Raw genomic sequence first — 23,148 nt, 5'->3', positions numbered from 1 at the left:
GGGGGACTAGTTTCAGGGCTGTTTATTCCTTTTGTTAATATTTTTTGAGCAATTAATGTATGCATAATACTATTAGGGATTTTGAAAAGCATACCCTGTCAGTCCTGTGTGAGAAATACCCACATGAAGTGATTGGGGCCTGAACTTAGAGAGTGGCTGAAATTGGAATGGGTAGCTGCAGTCTGAGAGCTTTGGGTTTGAAGAATTGACAAGACACTCGACCTTTGGGAAGAATAGGGAGAATAGAATTCATTTGCTGAATGTTTATTGAATGCCCAGTGTCTGCAACCTACTATGGTTGGTTAACTCCAAGCGTACTGCCTTAGCAGATACTAGTGTAGGGTTGAAGAGGACACAGTGTACAGATGACACAAGGAAGCAGGCCTTTTCATTTAGGTAGCACATATTTATTAGGACAGTAGGGTACTAAGTGTTAGATTTAAGAAGAAGGAAATGGTGAGTGTCCAAGTTGTAGGGAGAAAATACGAATAGGTAGAATGTAAACTTTCTCAATCTAGAATAGCATTCTGATGAATACAAGTGTATTTAAGAGAACAATTGCATATTTATTTTTCTTTATTTTTAACCATTTATTTATTTTTGGAATGAGCAATACATTTATATGGTTGAAAAATGAAAAAGTATTAAAAGGTATACTGCAAAAGGTCTCCATCCCACTTTTGGCCCTCCCTGCCGCTATACCCAGTGCCCCTCTTGTATCAGTCAGGTTTAATGCTGGAAACAGAAACCATTCTGGGTACTTGAACCACAAAAGGATTTAACACAAGAAATTTGCTACTTACAAAATTGTTGGAAGAGTTGGAGGAGTGGGACCCAAGGGGGCTGCTCTTAGAGTATAAATTTGAAGGACCCACCACTGGAGCTGTGATCTGGAGGTCAGGAATTCATTACTGCTACTGCCACCCCCACCATTGCTGCAGTGACTAGACATTAGACCCTTGCCACTGCAGACCAGCATGTCAGTATCACCTGGGAGCTTGTTTAAAGCTCTTAGACCTTAGCTCCACCGACTGAATCAGAATCTGCATTTTAACAAGATCCTCTGATGATTTGCATTGCATGAAAGTTTGAGAGGTCCTGCACTGGAGCACTGGGTCTGGCCGCTACAGTTGCTTCCAAATCCACAGGTCTCCATGACCTTGATTGCCAATTGTAAGGGAGTCAAGCAAATGTAGTTGTTGGTTTCCCCAACTCTCAATCTAGAAGAGTGGATTGGAGATTGAAAGAGCCCATCTAGTGAACTGACCATACTTCCACAAGTAACCAGTGTTAGTTTCTTGTGTATTCTTCTAGATGTTTTATGCATATTTAAGCATGTATGAATATATATATTCTTTTTCATCTTGTTAAAAAAATAAGCAGTAGCTTACTTACCATACACAGTGTTCTGCACCTTGCTCTTTTCATTTAATAGTTCATCTTGGGAGAGCTTTCCATATCATGACATAGAGCCATCTTCTTTTTAACAACTTCATAGTATTCCAATATATAGATAACAAAATTCTTAAAATTGAGACTAACACAATCTGGGCTGCATGGTCATTTGAATTTTTTAACACATGTAAAATATAATCTAGTTGTTAAATGTTTGCTTCCTGCCTCCTTTGTGCTTGGGTCTTGTATATATGTCATCTTGTTTAACTTGCACTACAACACAGTGTGTTGGGTATCCTTCTTCCACTTTACATGAAGGAACTCAGGCTCTGAAAGGTTAATTTAATCACAGACTAAGGAATATCCTGGATGGGATTTGAACCCCAGGTCTGTTAGCCTTCATAATTTTCAATTTGACACAATGACACAGAACCTTTAAATGATAGGTTTTATTTAGTACTTTGAGACCTACTCCTTTGGGAAGAGGTTTGGAAGGGTATCATTTTGATTATTTTGGGTGGGTATTAAAGGCATTTAATTTTCTTTTTTTTTCCTGACTCAGGTATCCAGCTCACATAGAAGATATTGATTACGAAGAAGGAAAAGTACTCATCCATTTCAAGCGTTGGAACCATCGTTATGATGAATGGTTCTGCTGGGACAGTCCTTATTTACGCCCTTTAGAGAAAATACAGCTGAGGAAAGAGGGCTTACATGAAGAGGAAGGATCATCTGTGAGTAACAGATCTGGGCAATTCAGTAATTAGTGGGGTCAGCCATTAGGTACTTTACGTTCCAGCCTTTGATGTTTAGTGTGAAAGTCTATAGCAGCTGGGGACCATCCTTATTTAGGCTTGTAGTGCAACTCTGAGATCTCCATGGCCCCTGGGGGTGTGGGGGGTGGGTTGTTGAAGAATCTCAGCTGTCATCTGTTTGTATGACGTGATTGATTTGACAGCTCATAAACTAACTTGGTTGAGACTGCATTGATGATGAATGGGAACTTTATCTCTCTCTTTTACACCACTGTGTCCCTTTAGATCATTTAGTAAGCTCATCTGCTGTCTGATCATTTATTAAGCAATCATTCCATGTGGAGCATTGTGCTAGCCTCATATTAAGGGCTTTTATAAGACCTTGAAGAATATTCATTCTTCAAAATGTAGCAATACAAACTGTGGGCTGGGAAAACAGTATGAAATGTTAATGGTGAATGAGTGCCTCCTTTGTCAAAAGACCCTTTAAAAGTGTGGATGGTGTTAGGTGGCATGAAGCTGCTTCCCTTAAGATGAAGTAGCCTCTTTCCCTCCAGCTTGTGTACTTGGTGTGTTCCCTGGTGGTCCTGGGCTCTTAGACTCACTTTCAGGGACAGGATAGGATTATCATTGGTGCTGTGCTATGGCTGTCCAGAACTCTTAAAATGGCAAAAGTCTGTGTCTAGCCCTTTTGTTTTGGCTCCCAATGCTGAACAGCAGAAATATCTTCCTCCATCCCAGTAGCCATCTCCCCTTCCTGCCCTTGTCAATTTCAGCTTCTTTTATGAATTCTGTTACTATGTATGTCCTATGAAATTGGATTGGTAACAGGATCTTTTTTGTTTTTTAATATTTTTTAGGAATTTCAAATAAATGAGCAGGTCCTTGCTTGCTGGTCTGATTGTCGTTTTTACCCAGCCAGAGTCACTGCTGTTAACAAGGATGGTAAGGCATTTGAGTTGTAATTGTTTCTACTCTTGACGTAGGGGTGAGTTTGTAATATTGGAGTTTGAGAGTGTATTTTCAGTATGTATTTATTGCCTAGGAGTCCTCTTTCTTTAAGTTAATTACTCTGTCAGGAGTTAAGAAGAAATTATAAATGGAGAGAAAGGTAGGTTAAAGAGGGGGAGTTTGGTTCTTTGCCTTCTAAAACAGTCATGGTTCATCTGTCACTCTGCTGGGAAGTGTGTAGGTTCTTGCGGTCTAGGAGTTCCTAATATAATAGATGAAATAAATCCCTAATAATCCTTTTAGTTATTTGTGAACAGCCTAGAAATGAAGCAAACAGCAAACTTTTCTTAAAAATGTGCTTTGTGGATGCAAGGTGATTGAGAGTGGTCTGTAGTGTCAGAGGTACTAGTTGAAATTGGGGTACTGGGATTTAGAGCACTGAGCTGGAATGCCTTTGCCAGAGTTTAGAACATGTGAGGAGTCAGGACTGGGAACATGTCCCAAAGAGGCTCATTTTGCTAATACAAAGGCAAGAGAAGAGGAGGGTCATGAAGGTAATATGTGTGGTCAGCATCCTGACACACAGAGAACACACTGGGGGTTCAAGTGATACCTTTTTTCCTTTTTTTACCATTTTCTACCAAGATGTTTGTGGTATGTCCATGATTCCTACAGTGAATGTTTAGGGCAAACAGACCTCTTAGTACCAGTGTTAGGGGTGACTCTAAGGCCACATTGATTTTTCATTCAGTGAAGTTATTCAAGTATGTATTCAGCACTCTGCTGGACTTCGGGGTGACCAAGAAGTTTTGTCTGAGAATGGGTTGAAATGGTCAAAAATGAACATACGTTTGCATGTAGCAGAAATTTTAGTTCCTCTCTTGCTACATTCACCCCACCCCCAGTCCCGGCAGCTGTTAGACCAGTGTGGGTTGACAGATGTAGGTTATCCTTAAACCACAGTTCTTCTACCACAGGCCTCCAAAGCAAGGTTGTATCTTCTAAGTTGTCTAAACAGTTACTGATCCTCCTGTTCATGGTTGATTAAGTCTTTTTGGATAGTCCCTTGTTTCCCTAAGTTACTTATATGAGCCAGTGTTCAAAATAAAATCCTGTTCCTATTTTTCATATGTATCACTTTAACCTAAAAATTTATTTTAAAGGAAAGCTTACATGTTATTAAACTGCTTTAAATCCTTTTAGTGGAAGACATAGTTTATTATATCAGACACTCATTAAATATAATTTATAGGTCCATTTTTATAAAAAGGGTGACTGATCTCACTTAATATGGGGTAAATCAAGTCAAACTCATAGCAGAAAAAGCTACAATGATGGACTGTACAGCACAGGTAATATAGCCAGTACTTTTTAAAAAATAAATTTATTTATTTATTTTTGGCTGCATTGGGTCTTTGTTGCTGCACGCGGGCTTTCACTAGTTGTGGCGAGTGGGGGCCACTCTTCGTTGCGGTGCGTGGGCTTCTCATCATGGTGGCTTCTCCTGTTGCAGAGCACGGGCTCTAGGCGTGCGGACTTAGTAGTTGTAGAACGTGGGCTCAGTAGTTGTGGCTCGTGGGCTCTAGATGGCAGGCTCAGCAGCTGTGGCGCACAGGCTACGTTGCTCCGCGGCATGTGGGATCTTCCCGGACCAGGGCTCGAACCCGTGTCCCCTGCACTGGCAGGCGGATTCTTAACCACTGCGCCACCAGGGAAGCCCTGGGTCTGAAATCTTTTGAAGTGATCATTTAAGGACTAAAAGTCATTGGCCGAATTATTGGCCGTAGTTAATTAAGGTTTTTAAATGTCTTTTAAACTTTGGCAACCAGAGCTTTGCAAGTTGTTTTAAAAAATCTTTTCAGTTTATTTCCTCCATGAGCTAAAATTGTAGGAGGGAGAGTCTTGAGGTAATTTGTTCCTACAGTGGTCATTTGCTACCCTAATATATTAGTTCTATAAGCTTCAAATTCTGTTCAGTGAATTTTAGTTAACTGGAGGACATTGAAAATGAGTGGATATTTTTGGGAGAACCTGTTTTCCTCAGAGTTCTTCGGTCTGAAGTCCTGTATTATGCTGCCATCCTTTCTGGTTCTTGAGATTAATTGGAAGAGGGAGGAGAAGGAGGGACATGGGGGAGCGGCAATCCTTAAAGTTAATGGAACCAGCTGTGTGGCATTATTGCTACCTCGTGGACTGGGAAGGAAAGCTAGCCTTTGTGGGTGCTCAGATCTGTGCCTGATTTTGAGATGAAATAATGACTCTTAGGTGCTGCCTTTGGGTTAGGTTTTTTTTTTTTAAAGGAATCTTACTTTGTGTGGTCAAAACCGGCTAAGATTGGACAGATTTATTTATAAGGTTTATTTATTTATTTATTTATGTATTTTGGCTGTGTTGGGTCTTCGTTTCTGTGCGAGGGCTTTCTCTAGTTGTGGCAAGCGGGGGCCACTCTTCATCGCGGTGCGCGGGCCTCTCACTATCGCGGCTTCTCTTGTTGGGAGCACAGGCTCCAGACGCGCAGGCTCAGTAGTTGTGGCTCACGGGCCTAGTTGCTCCGTGGCATGTGGGATCTTCCCAGACCAGGTCTCGAACCCGTGTCCTCTGCATTAGCAGGCAGATTCTCAACCACTGCGCCACCAGGGAAGCCCCTGGGTTAGGTTTAATCCAGGGGAGCTGGCAGTTTCTAGCTCATGATTTATTCTAGTAGTTCAATTGCAGGATTGGGAGGGACAATGCTGGACTCTAATTTCACTCTTTCCCTGATGTTTTCTGCCCTGCCTCCATTCCGTCTGTAGCAGGGGCCACCACGGCTTAATGGTGCTGTGAGAAGAACCTCTGCAGGCAAGGTGGTGCCTTTATTTCCTGTAAAAGTTATTCTTTTTGGTGCTGCTAGGAGGAGGCTGGGGATATAGTGAAGTCACTTTCTATAGCTTCATCTTGGGAAGGCTTGGTCTGATTTTTCTGCCGTTCTTAACCTCCTTGATGGTTTTGCAGAGGCTGAGCGTTGACTGAGCAGGCTGGTGGGTAGTGGCCCTAGCCAGAGTGGAGAGCACTGGCTGCTGGCATTGGGAATCCGGCATGACTGAATCACAACCAGATAGCAACTTTTATTTTTTATTTTATTTAATTATTTTTTTTGCAGCAATAAACTTGACATGTTTATTAATTAAACTATCACTTAAATTTAAAAAGTGCATAGAAAATAAACGTTTAAAAACTCCTTTTTTTTACAACTATGTACACTTTTTACTTTTACGTTCAGTCTTTCATTGACAGCTTTCAGCACTATTATTTTTTGAACTGTTAAAGTATTTTCCTTCATCCCTGTCACAGGGAGTTAACACTGATGGACTTTAGACACATTTTTTCTTTTTTTTCTCTTTTTCTCTAACCAGAAGCTTGGAAGAACACAAGGGAAAAAAAAAACCCAAAAGATCTGTTTTACATGAATAAGTTGTCAAGAAATGTCTTATTTCTAGAAAAGAAGCTTGTCATCTGTTGAGTTTTTGATAGCAAATTTTAGAGTTTCTTAAGGGAGTTATTTAGCACTTGGAAACTGGGGAGAGCAATGCCATGTTATTTAGCCCTTTTCATCTGGAATGATTCCTTGGCAATGGCAGTTAAGCATCATTTTGTGTGAAGGCAGCCACACCTGGTAGCCTTGTTAGATCCTTGGTCTGTGTTGGAGAAAAAGAAGGGATTCTACTTCCAGGGAATCTGTTTGGAAGCCATCTCTGGTGAGTTGACCACACCTCTGCTCAGCTCCCTTTTTTATGCCGAGGATGTCAGAGCCGCTTGTCTGTCAGGGGGTTTGTGCCCCTGCTCTGCAAGGCGTTCTCTCTGGGGGAAACTGAAAGTAGGTTCACATTTACAACAAAATGAGGAATCATTCCTTCCTGTTGATCTGTGGTTAACTTGAGTGTGCAGGCGAATCAGGTCCCTCTTCCTTAAAATTATGCATATCCTTGGGTCACGTGCCCCCCTCGTCCCCTCCTTGTACCCCAGTTCAATCTCTTTGTTCATTGCCTAGAGTCTGCATTTAAACTGGGAGATTTTATGGAAATGGTCTTATTTCTAGAGTCTCTGGTTGAAGCAGTTACTATTTTTTGTTTTCTTCATGCTGTAACTGATCCTACATTTGAAATGTGGGAACACTGGGACTATGAGCAGCTTTGAATAGAGATAAAAGGACCATTTAGGCCCATACATGCAGGTGCTAGCTTGGCTCCTATCTTCTATGGGGGGGGGAAGGGGGTTCTCTTTCAAAGTGACTTGGTAGATGATGGTAATTAGAACCACATATTGATCCCTTGCTCTGTGACAGTCCCTTTGCTAAGCAATTTCCATATCTGATCTCATTTAGTCTTCACACAAACATGGAAAGGTTGTTGCCGTCAACCCCATCCACATTTTACAGATGAGGAACTGAGCTCACAGGAGAAACTGCTTGAGGTTACAGAGCATATAGCTAAATGGTAGCCTGAGGTCTGAATGGAGGTCTGTGGTGCTCCAAGTTTCCTGAAACTGCAGTTCCTACAGTACCAGGCTGCTTCTCTGGAGCAGGGTTTTCCTTAAACAGCAGAAGTTGTCAGGGCCAGATGCTCGCTGGTGGAGTGTGTGTGTACGTGCACCTGATACGGTAGGGTGAGTGTAGATGGTCTGTACTTCCTGGAGCCGGGTGGTGTCTTGAGAGCCCTGATTGGAGACAGGCCCTGTCCCAGTCCCTGCTTGATGATTATAAGCAGTTCACTCTCCTTGCTCTGGACTCATCTGAGCAGTTAGAAATGGGAGAAGGAATTGGACTAGATGAGCATTTTTGGAAATTGTTGGCTACAGAACCTAAGCCCATTATGTAAAATTTCTAAGAGGAAAAGACTTAGGGGGAGGTTGCCTGCAAACATGCACTTATCCCATCCCTCTGCCCACCCCCTTAGGCACATCTGTGGGAACCTCAGGACTTTGAGAAACCATGTTTGAAAGCTCCTATCCATGATATTATGGAATTCTCTGACTCCTGGAGAATGAGCGGGATAGTAAAAGGGCCCTGAGTCACACTTATGGTAGATTTCAAGAGCAACAGAAATCGGTCCTTTCTAGAGTCACCTGTTTCCTTGGTCCTAGAGAAGATGAGCTTTCTACACGTCTCTAGTTTTGTTCTTACATCCCTTCTGCTATTACGGACTTCTGTAAGGTTGTCTGATATGCTGAGTTCTTAACCCCCAGAGGGCAAAGCCAGGAAGCTTTGTTTCATCTGGTAAAGACAGGAGCTTCTTAAGGGAGCCTGAGGCAGGTGGGCTTTGTGTCAAGAATGTTCTTATTTTGGATTCTGTCATTTACATGTTTTTTGTTTATGGCCATGGGAGAGCTCTGTTGCCAGCCACCCTTGGGAGGACTCTGTGGGAAGATATTCTTTTAGTTATGCATGAAACCATTAAAGTAGATTTGGGGCCTCTCTCCAGAAGTGGGTCTAGACCACTGTTGTCTGTGAGATGTGTTGTTTTGTTCCCTCTGATTTATTGAAGCCCAGGTTAGGCTGTGTGCATGATCAAGGGAGAAAGTTTCAAGATGATCCCTTGTAGTTCTTTGGAAGTAAAAAGGGTCAGGACCAGGATATTGTTATCTAAGGACAGTGGCCCCTGAGCACCTTTGGCCATAGTTTGGGTCATTTCAGAGTGGCCAGTGGTGCTCTGGGTTTGTGGTTTAGAATTGAGGCTGAGGGACCTGGGGAATAGGCAGTGTGGGGTGGTGGGAGAAGAATTAGTCAGAGGTCAGCAGACAGGCTTGGGTTCTGCTTCTAGCTCTGTTGTAGACTTCCATGGAACTCAGGGTCCATCCCTTCATCTAAGGCCTCCATTCTGAGCCTGCTGTCAGGACTAAGCTTCAAAATTGACTTCAAGTAGCTGAAAATGTTGGACTTTTGGGTAGCATTTTGTCCTTCTGGATGTTTGAAATGTCTGTAAAAATGGGCAGTTTTCATTTTGATGTAACGGATGATGAACTTTGTTGATAAGATAGTTGAAAGTATAGACATGGGTGGCTTGTTGGCATGCTTAATATTTAAGATTTCTTGAGAATTGGGTTCTTAAGGTCCCCACCCCCAAACCCCCATCCTTAGACTGGCCAGAGCTTTGCCATGGTTGCTTGAAAAGAGTCTGTTTAGAGTTCCACAGCCTTGCTTATTATCATTGCTCCTTTGCTTGCCAACACCCTCACAATAGAGGCAGGAAGACAGGAACCCAGGTCTTTGTTGTAAGTATTCATCAGTCATTGCTGACGTGCCTTATGTAGAATACTTATCATAGCCTGTCATCTCATTGCTTGCTTTAACCAACCAATTATATATATCTGTATAAGTATTATTTATATATATATATATATATAAATATATAAATATATATATATATACACATAAATATATATATATATATAAAACCAGCTGTGTATCCTTGTGTCTGTCTTGTTTGCTAGCCACTTTTCTGTGTTGGTGACACTTGTGACAAATAATCACTTTTATTTTGTAATTACCAGGAGTAAAACAGTAGGTAGTTACTCATTGTTTACAACAGTGGTTCTCAGACTTCAGTGTGCACCAGAGTCACCTCAAGGCTTTATTAAACTTTTTTTTTTTTACTTTAAAAAAAATTTTATTTTATTGACGTATAGTTGTGTTAGTTACAGGTATACAGCAAGGTGATTCAGTTATACCTATATATACATTATTTTTTTCATATTTTCCATTATGGTATATCACAAGATATTGAATATAGTTCCCTGTGCTATACAGTAAGACCTTGTTGTTTTTCCATTCTTTTTTTTTTTTAATTTTTGAATTTTATTTATTTTTTTATACAGCAGGTTCTTATTAGTCATCAATTTTTTTTTAAAATTTATTTTATTTATTTATTTTTGTCTGCGTTGGGTCTTCTTTGCTGCGCGCGGGCTTTCTCTAGTTGTGGCGAGCAGGGGCTACTCTTGGTTACGGTGCACAGGCTTCTCATTGCAGTGGCTTCTCTCATTGCTGAGCATGGGCTCTAGGCGTGCGGGCTTCAGTAGTTGTGGCATGGGGGCTCAGTAGTTGTGGCTCGCGGGCTCTAGAGTGCAGACTCAGTAGTTGTGGCGCATGGGCTTAGTTGCTCCGCGGCATGTGGGATCTTCCCGGACCAGGGCTCGAATCCGTGTCCCCTGCATTGGCACGCGGATTCTTAACCACTGCGCCACCAGGGAAGCCCCAGTCATCAGTTTTATACACAACAGTGTATACATGTCAATCCCAATTGCCCAATTCATCACACCACCACCACCACCACCCCCCCCGCCACTTTCCCCCCTTGGTGTCCACACGTTTGTTCTCTATATCTGTGTCTCAATTTCTGCCCTGCAAACCAGTTCATCTGTACCATTTTTCTAGGTTCCACATATATGCATTAATATACAGTATTTGTTTTTCTCTTTCTGACTTACTTTGTATGACAGTCTCTAGATCCATCCATGTCTCAACAAATGACTCAATTTCATTCCTTTTTATGGCTGAGTAATATTCCATTGTATATATCTACCACTTCTTTATCCATTCGTCTGTCGATGGGCATTTAGGTTGCTTCCATGACCTGGCTATTGTAAATAGTGCTGCAGTGAACATTGGGGTGCATGTGTCTTTTTGAATTATGGTTTTCTCTGGGTATATGCCCAGTAGTGGGATTGCTGGATCATATGGTAATTCTATTTTTAGTTTCTTAAGGAACCTCCATGCTGTTCTCCATAGTGGCTGTATCAATTTGCATTCCCACCAACAGTGCAAGAGGGTTCCCTTTTCTCCACACCCTCTCCAGCATTTTCTGATGATGCCCATTCTAACTGGTGTGAGGTGATACCTCATTGTAGTTTTGATTTGCATTTCTCTAATAATTAGTGATGTTGAGCAGCTTTTCATGTGCTTCTTGGCCATCTGTATGTCTTCTTTGGAGAAATGTCTGTTTAGGTCTTCTGCCCATTTTTGGATTGGGTTGTTTGTTTTTTTAATATTGAGCTACATGAGCTGTTTATATATTTTGGAGATTAATCCTTTGTCCGTTGATTCATTTGCAAATATTTTCTCCCATTCTGAGGGTTGTCTTTTCATCTTGTTTATGGTTTCCTTTGCAGTGCAAAAGCTTTGAAGTTTCATTAGGTCCCATTTGTTTATTTTTGTTTTTATTTCCGTTACTCTAGGAGGTGGATCAAAAAAGATCTTGCTGTGATTTATGTCAAAGAGTGTTCTTCCTATGTTTTCCTGTAGGAGTTTTATAGTGTCCAGTCTTACATTTAGGTTTCTAATCCATTTTGAGTTTATTTTTGTGGTGTTAGGGAGTGTTCTAATCTCATTCTTTTACATGTAGCTGTCCAGTTTTCCCAGCACCACTTACTGAAGACACTGTCTTTTCTGCATTGTATATCCTTGCCTCCTTTGTCATAGATTAGTTGACCATAGGTGTGTGGGTTTATCTCTGGACTTTCTGTCTTGTTCCATTGATCTATATTTCTGTTTTTGTGCCAGTACCATATTGTCTTGATGACTGTAACTTTGTAGTATAGTCTGAAGTTAGGGAGTCTGATTCCTCCAGCTCTGCTTTTTTTTTTTTCCTCAAGACTGCTTTGGCTATTCGGGGTCTTTTGTGTCTCCATACAAATTATAAGATTTTTTTTTCTAGTTCTGTAAAAAAATAACATTGGTAATTTGATAGGGATTGCATTCAATCTGTAGGGATTGTATTGCTTTGGATAATATTGTCATTTTCACAATATTGATTCTTCCAATCCAAGAACATGGCATATCTCTCCATCTATTCGTGTCATCTTTAATTTCTTTCATCAGTGTCTTATAGTTTTCTGCATACAGGTCTTTTGTCTCCCTAGGTAGGTTTATTCCTAGGTCTTTTATTCTTTTTGTTGCAGTGGTAAATGGGAGTGTTTCCTTAATTTCTCTTTCAGATTTTTCATCATTAGTATATAGGAATGCAAGAGATTTCTGTGCATTAATTTTGTATCCTTCAACTTTACCAAATTCATTGATTAGCTCTAGTAGTTTTCTGGTGGCATCTTTAGGATTCTCTATGTATAGTATCATGTCATCTGCAAACAGTGACAGTTTTACTTCTTCTTTTCCAATTTGTATTCCTTTTTTTTCTTTTTCTTCTCTGATTGCCGTAGCTAAGACTTCCAAAACTATGTTGAATAATAGTGGTGAGAGTGGACATCCTTGTCTTGTTCCTGATCTTAGAGGAAACGCTCTCAGTTTTTCACCATTGAGAATGATGTTTGCTGTGGGTTTGTCATATATGGCCTTTATTATGTTGAGGTACGTTCCCTCTATGCCTACTTTCCGGAGAGTTTTTATCATAAATGGGTGTTGAATTTTGTCAAAAGCTTTTTCTGCGTCTGTTGAGATGATCATATGGTTTTTATTCTTCAGTTTGTTAATATGGTGTATCACATCGATTGATTTGCGTATATTGAAGAATCCTTGCATCTCTGGGATAAATCCCACTTGATCATGGTGTATGATCCTTTTAATGTGTTGTTGGATTCTGTTTGCTAGTATTTTGTTGAGGATTTTTGCATCTATATTCATCAGTGATATTCGTCTGTAATTTTCTTTTTTTCGTAGTATCTTTGTCTGGTTTTGGTATCAGGGTGATGGTGGCCTCATAGAATGAGTTTGGGAGTGTTCCTTCCTCTGCAATTTTTTGGAAGAGTTTGAGAAGGATGGGTGTTAGCTCTTCTCTAAATGTTTGATAGAATTCACCTGTGAAGCCATGTGGTCCTGGACTTTTGTTGGAAGAGTTTTAATCACAGTTTCAATTTCATTACTTGTGATTGGTCTGTTCATATTTTCTATTTCTTCCTGGTTCAGTCTTGGGAGGTTATACCTTTCTAAGAATTTGTCCATTTCTTCCAGGTTGTGCATTTTACTGGCATAGAGTTGCTTGTAGTAGTCTCTTAGGATGCTTTGTGTTTCTGCGGTGTCTGTTGTAACTTCTCCTTTTTCATTTCTGATTTTATTGATTTGAGTCCTCTCCCTCTTTTTCTTGATGAGTCTGGCTGATGGTTTATCAATTTTGTTTATCTTCTCAAAGAACCAGCTTTTAGTTTTATTGATCTTTGCTATTGTTTTCTTTGTTTCTATTTCTATTTCTGCTCTGATCTTTATGATTTCTTTCCTTCTGCTAACTTTGGGTTTTGTTTGTTCTTCTTTCTCTATTTCTTAGGTGTAAGGTTAGATTGTTTATTTGAAATTTTTCTTGTTTCTTGAGGTAGGCTTCTATAGCTATAAACTTCCCTCTTAGAACTGCTTTTGCTGCATCCCATAGGTTTTGGATCATCGTGTTTTCATTGTCATTTGTCTCTAGGTATTTTTTGATTTCCTCGTTGATTTCTTCAGTGATCTCTTAGTTATTTAGTAACATATTGTTTAGCCTCTATGTGTTTGTGTTTTTTACGTTTTTTTCCCTGTAATTCATTTCTAATCTCATAGCGTTGTGGTCAGAAAAGATGCTTGATATGATTTCAGTTTTCTTAAATTTACTGAGGTTTGATTTGTGACCCAAGATGTCATCTATCCTGGAGAATGTTCCGTGCACACTTGAGAAGAAAGTGTAATCTGCTGTTTTTGGATGGAATATCCTATAAATATCAATTAAATCTATCTGTTCTATTGTGTCATTTAAAGCTTGTGTTTCCTTATTAATTTTCTGTTTGGATGATCTGTCCATTGGTGTAAGTAAGGTGTTAAAGTCCCCCACTATTATTGTGTTACTGTCGATTTCCTCTTTTATAGCTGTTAGCAGTTGCCTCATGTAGTGAGGTGCTCCTATGTTGGGTGCATATATATTTATAATTGTTATATCTTCTTCTTGGATGGATCCCTTGATCATTATGTAGTGTCCTTCCTTGTCTCTTGTAATATTCTTTATTTTAAAGTCTATTTTATCTGATATGAGTATTGCTACTCCAGCTTTCTTTTGATTTCCATTTGCCTGGAATATCTTTTTCCATCCCCTCACTTTCAGTCTGTATGTGTCCCTAGGTCTGAAGTGGGTCTCTTGTTTTTGTATCCATTCAGCAAGCCTGTGTCTTTTGGTTGGAGCATTTAATCCATTCACGTTTAAGGTAATTATCGATATGTATGTTCCTATGACCATTTTCTTAATTGTTTTGGGTTTGTTTTTGTAGGTCCTTTTCTTCTCTTGTGTTTCCCACTTAGAGAAGTTCTTTTAGCATTATTCTGTTGTAGAGCTGGTTTGGTGGTGCTGAATTCTCTTAGCTTTGCTTGTCTGTAAAGCTTTTGATTTCTCCATCAAATCTGAATGAGATCCTTGCCGGGTAGAGTACTCTTGGTTGTAGGTTCTTCCCTTTCATCACTTTAAATATATCATGCCACTCCCTTCTGGCTTGTAGAGTTTCTGCTGAGAAATCAGCTGTTAACCTTATGGGAGTTCCCTTGTATGTTATCTGTCATTTTTCCCTTGGCTGCTTTCAATAATTTTTCTTTGTCTTTAATTTTTGCCAATTTGATTACTATGTGTCTCGGCGTGTTTCTCCTTGGGTTTATCCTGTATGGGACTCTCTGTGTTTCCTGGACTTGGGTGGCTGTTTCCTTTCATGTGTTAGGGAAGTTTTCGACTATAATCTCTTCAAATATTTTCTCTGGTCTTCTCTCTCTCATCTCCTTCTGGGACCCCTAAAATGCGAATGTTGTTGCGTTTAATGTCATCCCAGAGGTCTCTTAGGCTGTCTTCATTTCTTTTCATTCTTTTTTCTTTATTCTGTTCTGCAGCAGTGAATTCCACCATTCTGTCTTCCAGGTCACTTATCCATTCTTCTGCCTCAGTTATTCTGCTATTGATTCCTTCCAGTGTAGTTTTCATTTCAGTTATTGTATTGGTCATCTCTGTTTGTTTGTTCCTTAATTCTTCTAGGTCATTGTTAAACATTTCTTGCATCTTCTCGATCTTTGCCTTCATTCTTTTTCCGAGGTCCTGGATCATCTTCACTATCATTATTCTGAATTCTTTTTCTGGAAGGTTGCCTATCTCCACTTCATTTAGTTGTTTTTCTGGGGTTTTATCTTGTTCCTTCATCTGGTACATAGCCCTCTGCCTTTTCATCTTGTCTGTGTTTCTGTGAATGTGGTTTTCATTGCACAGGCTGCAGGATTGTAGTTCTTCTTGCTTCTACTGTCTGCCCTCTGGTGGATGAGGCTATCTAAGAGGCTTGTGCAAGTTTCCTGATGGGAGGGACTGGTGGTGGGTAGAGCTGGCTGTTGCTCTGATGGGCAGAGCTCAGTAAAACTTTAATCCGCTTTACTGCTGATGGGTGGGGCTGGATTCCCTCCCTGTTGGTTGTTTGGCCTGAGGCAGCCCAACACTAGAGCCTACCCGTGCTCTTTGGTGGGGCTAACGGCAGACTCTGGGAGGGCTCATGCCAAGGAGTACTTCCCAGAACTTTTGCTGCCAGTGTCCTTGTCCTCACGGTGAGACAGAGCCACCCCCCGCCTCTGCAGGAGACCCTCCAACACTAGCAGGTAGGTCTGGTTCAGTCTTCCCTGGGGTCACTGCTCGTTCCCCTGGGTCCCAATGCGCACACTACTTTGTGTGTGCCCTCCAAGAGTGGAGTCTCTGTTTCCTCCAGTCCTGTCAAAGTCCTGCAATCAGATCCCACTAGCCTTCAAAGTCTGATTCTCTAGGAATTCCTCCTCCCGTTGCCAGACCCCTAGATTGGGAAGCCTGACATTGAGCTCTGAACCTTCACTCCAGTTGGTGGACTTTTGTGGTATAAGTGTTCTCCAGTTTGTGAGTCACCCACCCAGCAGTTATGGGATTTGATTTTATTGTGATTGTGCCCCTCCTACCATCTCATTGTGGCTTCTCCTTTGTCTTTGTATGTGGGGTATGTTTTTTGGTGAGTTCCAGTGTCTTCCTGTTGATGATTGTTCAGCAGTTAGTTGTGATTTTGGTGTTCTCGCAAGATGGAGTCTTTTTTTTTTTTTAATTTTTGGTTGCATTGTGTCTTCGTTGCTGCGTGCAGGCTTTCTTCTAGTTGTGGCGAACAGGGGCTGTACTTTGTTGCGGTGTGTGGGCTTCTCATTGCAGTGGCTTCTCTTGTTGCGGAGCATGGGCTCTATGTGCGTGGGCTTCAGTAGTGGCTCACAGGCTGTAGAGCACAGGCTTAGTAGTTGTGGCTCATGGGCTTAGCTGCTCTGTGGCATGTAGGATCTTCCAGGACCAGGGCTGGAACCTGTGTCCCCTGCATCGGCTGACAGATTCTTAACCACTGCACCACCAGCGAAGTCCTCAAGCCCTTATTAAAACACATATCTGTGTCACACTGCCAGAGTTTTTGATTCAGCATATTGAGGGTGGGGCTGATAACTTGCATTTCCAGTAATTTCACAGGGTTGTTGATGCTGCTGGTCTGGGGACTACACTTTGAGAAACACTGGTTACAGTGAGCCTGGCGCTGTGTGAGAAACTAGTGTCAGATGTGGTCTCTAGCCTTGGAGAGCCTGCCTTCGATTTGGGATCTGCCTTCTATATGAAGGCACCTAAATGTGAGGCTCTGTAGGCCAGGTACCAAATGAGTCTGAGAAGTTCAGAGGAGGGAGAACTCTCCAGTAGCAGGAAAGTCAGGAAGCTTTTACTGAACTATTGTGGTCTTTTGAGCTGAGTGCTTAAGGATCAATGAGTGGCACATTACAGGCAGGAAAACACTTTGATAAAGATGCGGAGGTGGAAATGTTACAAGACAGTTTCAGTGGGTGGCAAGTAGCTAGTCACTTTGTGTTGGTGGGTATTGTATGCTGGTAATTCGAAATAAGGTTTGGAAAATAATTGGGCTCAAATTGCTTGGACTTTGAACACTGAAGAGGGAGGGTTTCAGTAGAGGTGGCTAGCCATGGGCAGGACCCTATTCAGGGCTGGAGGAGAGGGCCGGTGGGTGGGGAGAGAATGTATAAGAAGGAGGCAACCAGCCAGAAGATCTTAACTTCATCGTTGCATTATTCTGCTTCCAACCCTTGGGATTTATTTTATTTCTTCCATGTTGGGTAGTAAATTGGTCCTGAAAACTGACCATGTTTACTAGTGGTAAATCATTACATGACTACCAGTGGTTCATTGATAATCTTGACAAGATTAACTGTAATTTATTTTTATTTTTTAATAAATCCCTGGGACCAAAAAGAAAAAAAAAGAGAGAGAGAGAGAGAAATGGGTGGGTTCTAAAATGCAAAAGTTTGAAAGTGTTGGTTTGAGTACAGCTAATGAGAACTTTTGTAGTTGGATGCGTTATTTGGGGAGATAAGATTATTTGTATTTCCAGTTTCGGTTTTTTAGCAGAGAGTGATTTTTGTTGGACTTAAAAAAAAAAAGGAACAAAACTAACAATGTAGCGGTCACCATTTAGTGCTTTGGCCTAGTCTCTATTTTGAAACATTGTAATATGCAGCTAATTCATATGGATTTTGAGAGTAATGTGACCTCTAAAAACATAATACCTTTAGCAGATGGTCGTATTTCTTTTAAAGTTTAAAAGATATTACTACTTCTAAGGCCAGAAAATAAAGATTAAGTGATAAACATTAATAATTCACCAAGCAATAAATAAATCTGTATTTTCCTTATATCCTATTTTTTTTAATTGAAGTATAGTTGACATACAATATTATATGTTACAGGTGTAAATATAGTGATTCACAATTTTTAAAGGTTACACTCCATTTATAGTTCTTATAAAATATTGGCTATATTCCCTGTGTTGAATAATATATCCTTGTAGATTATTTTATACATAATAGTTTGTACTTCTTAATCTCCTATCCCTATTTTGCCTCTCCTCTGTTTCCTCCTCCCTACGGGTAACCACTAGTTTGTTCTCTGTGTCTGTGAATCTGTTTCTTTTTTGTTATATTCACTACTTTGTTGTATTTTTTAGATTCCACACGTGAGATCATATAGTATTTGTCTTGTCTAATTTATTTCACTTAGCATAATACTCTCCAAGTCCATCCATGTTGCTGCAAATGTCAAAATTTCATTCTTTTTTCATGGTTGAGTAGTATTCCATTGTATATGTATATGTATATATATGTACCACCTCTTTTATCCATCCATCTGTTGATGGACACTTAGATTGCTTCCATATCTTGGCAATTGTAAATAATGCTGTGAACATTGGGGTGCATGTATCTTTTCGAATTAGTGCTTTTGTTTTTTTCAGATATATACCAAGGAGTGGAATTGCTGGGTCATGTGGTAATTCTATTTTTAGTATTTTGAGAAACCTCTATACAGTTTTTTCCACAGTGGCTGCACCAGTTTACATTCCCACCAAGAGTGTAACACAATATATCTTTCCATCTTCAGTTTCTTACATCAGTGTCTTATAGTTTTCCATGTACAGGTCTTTTACCTCCTTAGGTAGGTTTATTCCTCGGTATCTTATTCTTTTTGATGCAACAATAAATGGGATTGTTCCCTTAATTTCTCTGATAGTTCATTGTTGGTGTTTCCTTACATTCTTAATTGTTTTACTGCTCTTTGTTCTTGGTCTAAGTCAGTGCAAGTTTTTAAGATTTAGTGAAGCACCATAAAAATGAGATTTTTTTTGATGGATTTTGATTTGTACAGATAAAAAGATTTGTAAAGATAAAGAGGAAAAGGCAAGTGTACTATTATCTTGGACATAAGTAAGACTGAATGTGATTCTTGAACAACTTTTTAATTCCCATATGTTTATTATTGTGGTTGGAGCTCCCTTGTGTTTATGCTTTGAAAAGTTTTGTTGCTTTCATGAAACTGCAAGTTAAAATCATATCTTTTTGAATTTTAGGTACTTACACTGTGAAATTTTATGATGGAGTAGTTCAGACTGTCAAACATATTCATGTCAAAGCTTTTTCGAAAGATCAGGTGAGAGATGTGGTTTTACGCTTTGTGGTATGAATAATGCTAATGTTATAGTTTTGTTTCTCAAAGATGTTACATTTGTTTATGATGACAAAATCTTTCCTTCATCTGACATGATTTCACCAGAGAGCCATACACAAGTTTTCAGAAATTGTGAATATTTGTCTCTCTCTCTGCCTTTTTCTTTTCATACCAATTCTTTTCAGAAGTGCCAGTACTTGAGTACCATTACCTGTTATCTTTTTCCCAAAGCACCTGGTTGTTATTCTTTTTTCTCTCTTCCTGTGCCCTGCCCACAGAGCTGTTTCCCCTCACAGGGAACTTGCTGAGTGGTTGAAGAGATGGAGATATTTTCTCCTCATCTGACTTTGTCCTTCAGCTCAGGACCATGGCTTGGTGGTTACGGAGCCACCATTTGGCATAGATTTGGCAAGCACTTGTGCTAGATGTGCCTGGGTTGAAAATTTTGTTTCCTTTTGTCCCTTTCACCATCCATGTACTTGTCTAAGCACGGGTCCTGAGTTTTGATATTGGAAATATGGTGCACACAGATAGATGCTGGCCATCTAGAAGTGTTGCCTACTTTCTTCATGATTTTTTTTTCCCTTTTAGTTTTTTTCATATTTATGTCTTAATGAAATAGCTGAGGGGAAAGATTCTGATTGTAACTAATTGTTATTTACTTCTTTGGGTGGTTGTTGATATGACAGTATTTGGTAATCCTGGAACCTTCTAATAAATTCTTCTGAACATATATTTAGCAATTCCAAAGCATCATGATGCATGATATTGTTAAAGATAATCTCAAAAGTGTTTTTGCCTTTCTGGTTTTCCTCTTCAGAAAATTGACAAAATTATAGATAGATAGAGGACTGTATTAAGAACATGTCCAGAACTGTCAGATTGTATCTAGAATTTCCACAAATGGAAGTCTAGGGCTCCACATAACAAACGTTCATCTGTTTCCTCTGATTGATAGTACTCATGGTGCCTTGGCTTGGGGATGAGCACCTCACCCTGTATGGATTTGTGGGTCTTCAGTCCTCAATTCCCAGCTGCCTCTGAGTGTCTCATGTCATCTCAGACCTGGCAGGTGGTCAAGCACAAGCCCATGGCTCCTGTTTGTTTTTCTTTTCCAAGAGGACATAGTGGTTTGGATAAATGACTTCTCAGCTAGGCCACTTACAAAGCAAAATTTCTTACAAATATCTGTCAGACAATTTTTAAAGCTTTTTTCATGTAGTATTAGAGTAGATTGTTTTTTTGTTTTTTGTTTTTTAAATAGGATTGTACTGCCCTAAGTGGTTTGATAATCTATATTTCAGGAACATTTATCTTTTTTTGAAGTTATAGAAACAATATATGTTTGCTGTAGAAAACTTAGAAAGTACAGAAAAGTGCAAAGAAAGTAAAAATTGTATAATTCTATCATCTAGATGCAATTGCTCATAACATTTTAATGTATAGCCTTCTGTATTTTTTTAAAAAGATATTTATGTATATATATTTTTCTTTTCCAAATTTGAGTCATATGTTACTGTTCTATAACTTGCTCTTTTAACAAAATAACATTTTCCCAAGTTCCTAAGTACTGTATGGGAATATAGCTTTTAATGGCTAAGTAGTATTTATAATATGTATGTAACCCTACTTTGTGTAACCAGTTTTCTAATGGTCATTTAAGGATATTTGTAAATCTGGGTACACACGTCTGATTATTTTGTTAGCAGATTTCATTTCTAGGAATTCATTCTAGTTCAAAAGTATAAACATAAGACTTTTGACCTAAATTGCCAACCCCCCTTCCTGGTGGTTGCAATTTATATTTCTGCCAGCAGTTACTGAGGAGTGCTTGTTCTCAAACCTGGCTGCTTTCAGAAAATTTTGGGGATTTGAAAAAAATATTTTCTTTTAGTTTCTAACCACAGGGATTCTCCTTGTTTATTACTTTTCCCTCTGGAACAAATTAAACTTTTACTCACTGTGTATTTAGGCAGTCCTTCCTGCTCCTGGCAGAAATCTGTGTGCCAAGTGTGTGCTTGGTGCTAGGGATCCAATATGAACATGGTGTGGTGGTCTCTGCTCTTCTCTTGAGGTCTTGGAAGAAAGATACTTACACAAATAAACTTAATTGTAGTTTTGGAAACTCCAATGCTTTCAGAGCTGGCTTTATTATGAGACAGTATACTAGGACACAAGACTTTTAAGATGAATTTTGAAAAAGTAATTTAGGAGGAAAGTAACCAAGAAACAGTACTTTCTCCTAATGGACAAAAACTCAGTAGCTCAGGAACGCAGTAGGTGGCTTGTTCGACTGAGCACAGCCTTTACCCAGTAGAGGAAGCAAAGACCCCGTTTTTGAGATGGAAAATCTTTACAGCTTTCCGGTTCGCCTCTAGTTATCAGTTTGGGTTCTTCTCTACACAGGACATCAGCATCTGCTGGCAAACTGAGCCAGCCTCTGAAAGGCCCTGGGTCAGTGTAGTCATTCTTGGGAGGAGACGGATGGGGCATGAAGGCATCTCTGTCAAAAAGATTGCTTCCCAGAAGAGGTCCCTGGGGTAGTTGTCTGTCCCTTTAATTATTTTTTAGTGACTTACTAATCAAAAGGGAGATAGCATTGTGTCAGAAGGAATTGAACATGGCTGTTATTTTCTTTAAACTTAGGACGGGTTTTCAAACCTCAGAATATGGGTGTATATTTTCAGTGGTGCTTTCCATTACGTGACCTGATACATGTCCTCTTTTAATTTCTTTGTCTTCATAAGTTTACAAAAAAACATCTGATTTTATATTTGCAAGTAATCCCAAAGTGTGTTTTATCGCTATTTTGCTCATTTTAGAATATTGTGGGTAATGCTAGGCCTAAAGAAACAGAACACAAAAGTCTTTCATCATCTCCTGATAAACGAGAGAAGTTTAAAGAGCAGAGAAAAGCCACAGCCAATGTGAAGAAAGACAAAGAGGACAAAGCCTTAAAGACAGAAAAGAGACCCAAACAGCCTGATAAAGAAGGAAAGTTAATCTGTTCTGAAAAGGGGAAGGTGTCGGAGAAGAGCCTTCCCAAGAACGAGAAGGAAGATAAGGAGAACATTTCAGAAAATGACAGAGAGTATTCTGGAGATGCTCAAGTGGATAAGAAACCTGAAAATGACATTGTGAAGAGTCCACAAGAAAGCTTGAGGGAGCCAAAAAGAAAGCGAGGCAGACCCCCTTCCATAGCTCCTACTGGTGAGTTTCCCAAGCGTGCAATGCCAGAGTGTTCTTCTGTGGTCCTTTGTGGTTCTTTATAACTTCTGTACTTCAAGACTTTGTTTTTGTGACTGACTTTGAATCATCCTGTCATCTAAAAACAAGTCATGCCCATAGAGCTGAATTTTATGGGAGGCATATATCCAGGTGAACATAAGTTTCGGAAACATGTTCTTGACTGGGCTTCTGGGGTGACAGATAACTTCACTAGATACTTCAGCTTATATGATAAAGCCTAATAAGCTAATAACGCCTTTTGCTTTTGCCAGTTCAAATGATTTCACTTTAAGTAAGCTTACTAGAACGTAGAATCAGGAAATAGCATTTACATGAGCGACATGAAAGGGGAAAGGAGAAGTAAATAGGGGTGGGCATCTGGAGGAGGCGACAAGAAAGAACACTGGACCTAGGAAGGTATGGGTACATTTGAAATTGAGATCTCTGGAGAGTGATTATGGATCAGAAATTTTCCCCGTCTAAATAAAAAGCTGAGATGGCTAATTGGTAGAGTCAAGGTTAGAGGATTTAGGGAAGAATACACAATTATTTTAAAAAGTTGAAATATGGAATTCTTCTAGAATAGCCAAGAAAGAAACAAACCCTGAATTTCTTCCTAAGGCAAACATTCCTTCTCTAGACTGAGTGGCGTGAAGAACCCCCAGGATCTCTAGACTGAACACTGCCTGTGATTATCTGGCAATGGCCTTCAGACATTCTTGTTTACATGTTCTTTACATAAATATTGAAAAACTGTGAATCCCCTAGTTTTAAAGTGATACCTGGGGACTTCCCTGGCAGTTCAGCAGTTAAGACTTCACGCTTCCACTGCGGGGGGCGCGGGTCCGATCCCCGGTCGG

The 23,148-nt window shown here is 39.9% G+C and overlaps 1 protein-coding gene across 6 annotated transcripts in view; it reads left to right on the top strand.

The window, feature by feature from the left end:
• PHF20 (PHD finger protein 20) overlaps positions 1-23,148 on the top strand; it is a 138,386-nt gene that overhangs the window by 38,846 nt on the left and 76,392 nt on the right. For 5 of the 6 annotated variants that reach the window (XM_036824328.1, XM_036824327.1, XM_036824323.1 and 2 more), the window contains 4 exons: positions 1,958-2,129; positions 3,011-3,095; positions 18,963-19,042; positions 21,883-22,270. In XM_036824328.1, the coding sequence (XP_036680223.1) occupies positions 1,958-2,129; positions 3,011-3,095; positions 18,963-19,042; positions 21,883-22,270 (725 nt within the window). Of the gene's footprint in view, positions 1-1,957; positions 2,130-3,010; positions 3,096-18,962; positions 19,043-21,882; positions 22,271-23,148 lie in introns of those variants that run through there. The other variant, XM_036824329.1, reaches the window with a different exon arrangement.

The sequence above is a fragment of the Balaenoptera musculus genome, chromosome 15 (assembly GCF_009873245.2).
Source record: "Balaenoptera musculus isolate JJ_BM4_2016_0621 chromosome 15, mBalMus1.pri.v3, whole genome shotgun sequence".
Lineage (NCBI taxonomy): Eukaryota > Metazoa > Chordata > Mammalia > Artiodactyla > Balaenopteridae > Balaenoptera > Balaenoptera musculus.
The sequence above is the reverse complement of the archived record's forward strand: the minus strand, read 5'-3'. Positions and strand labels throughout refer to the sequence as shown.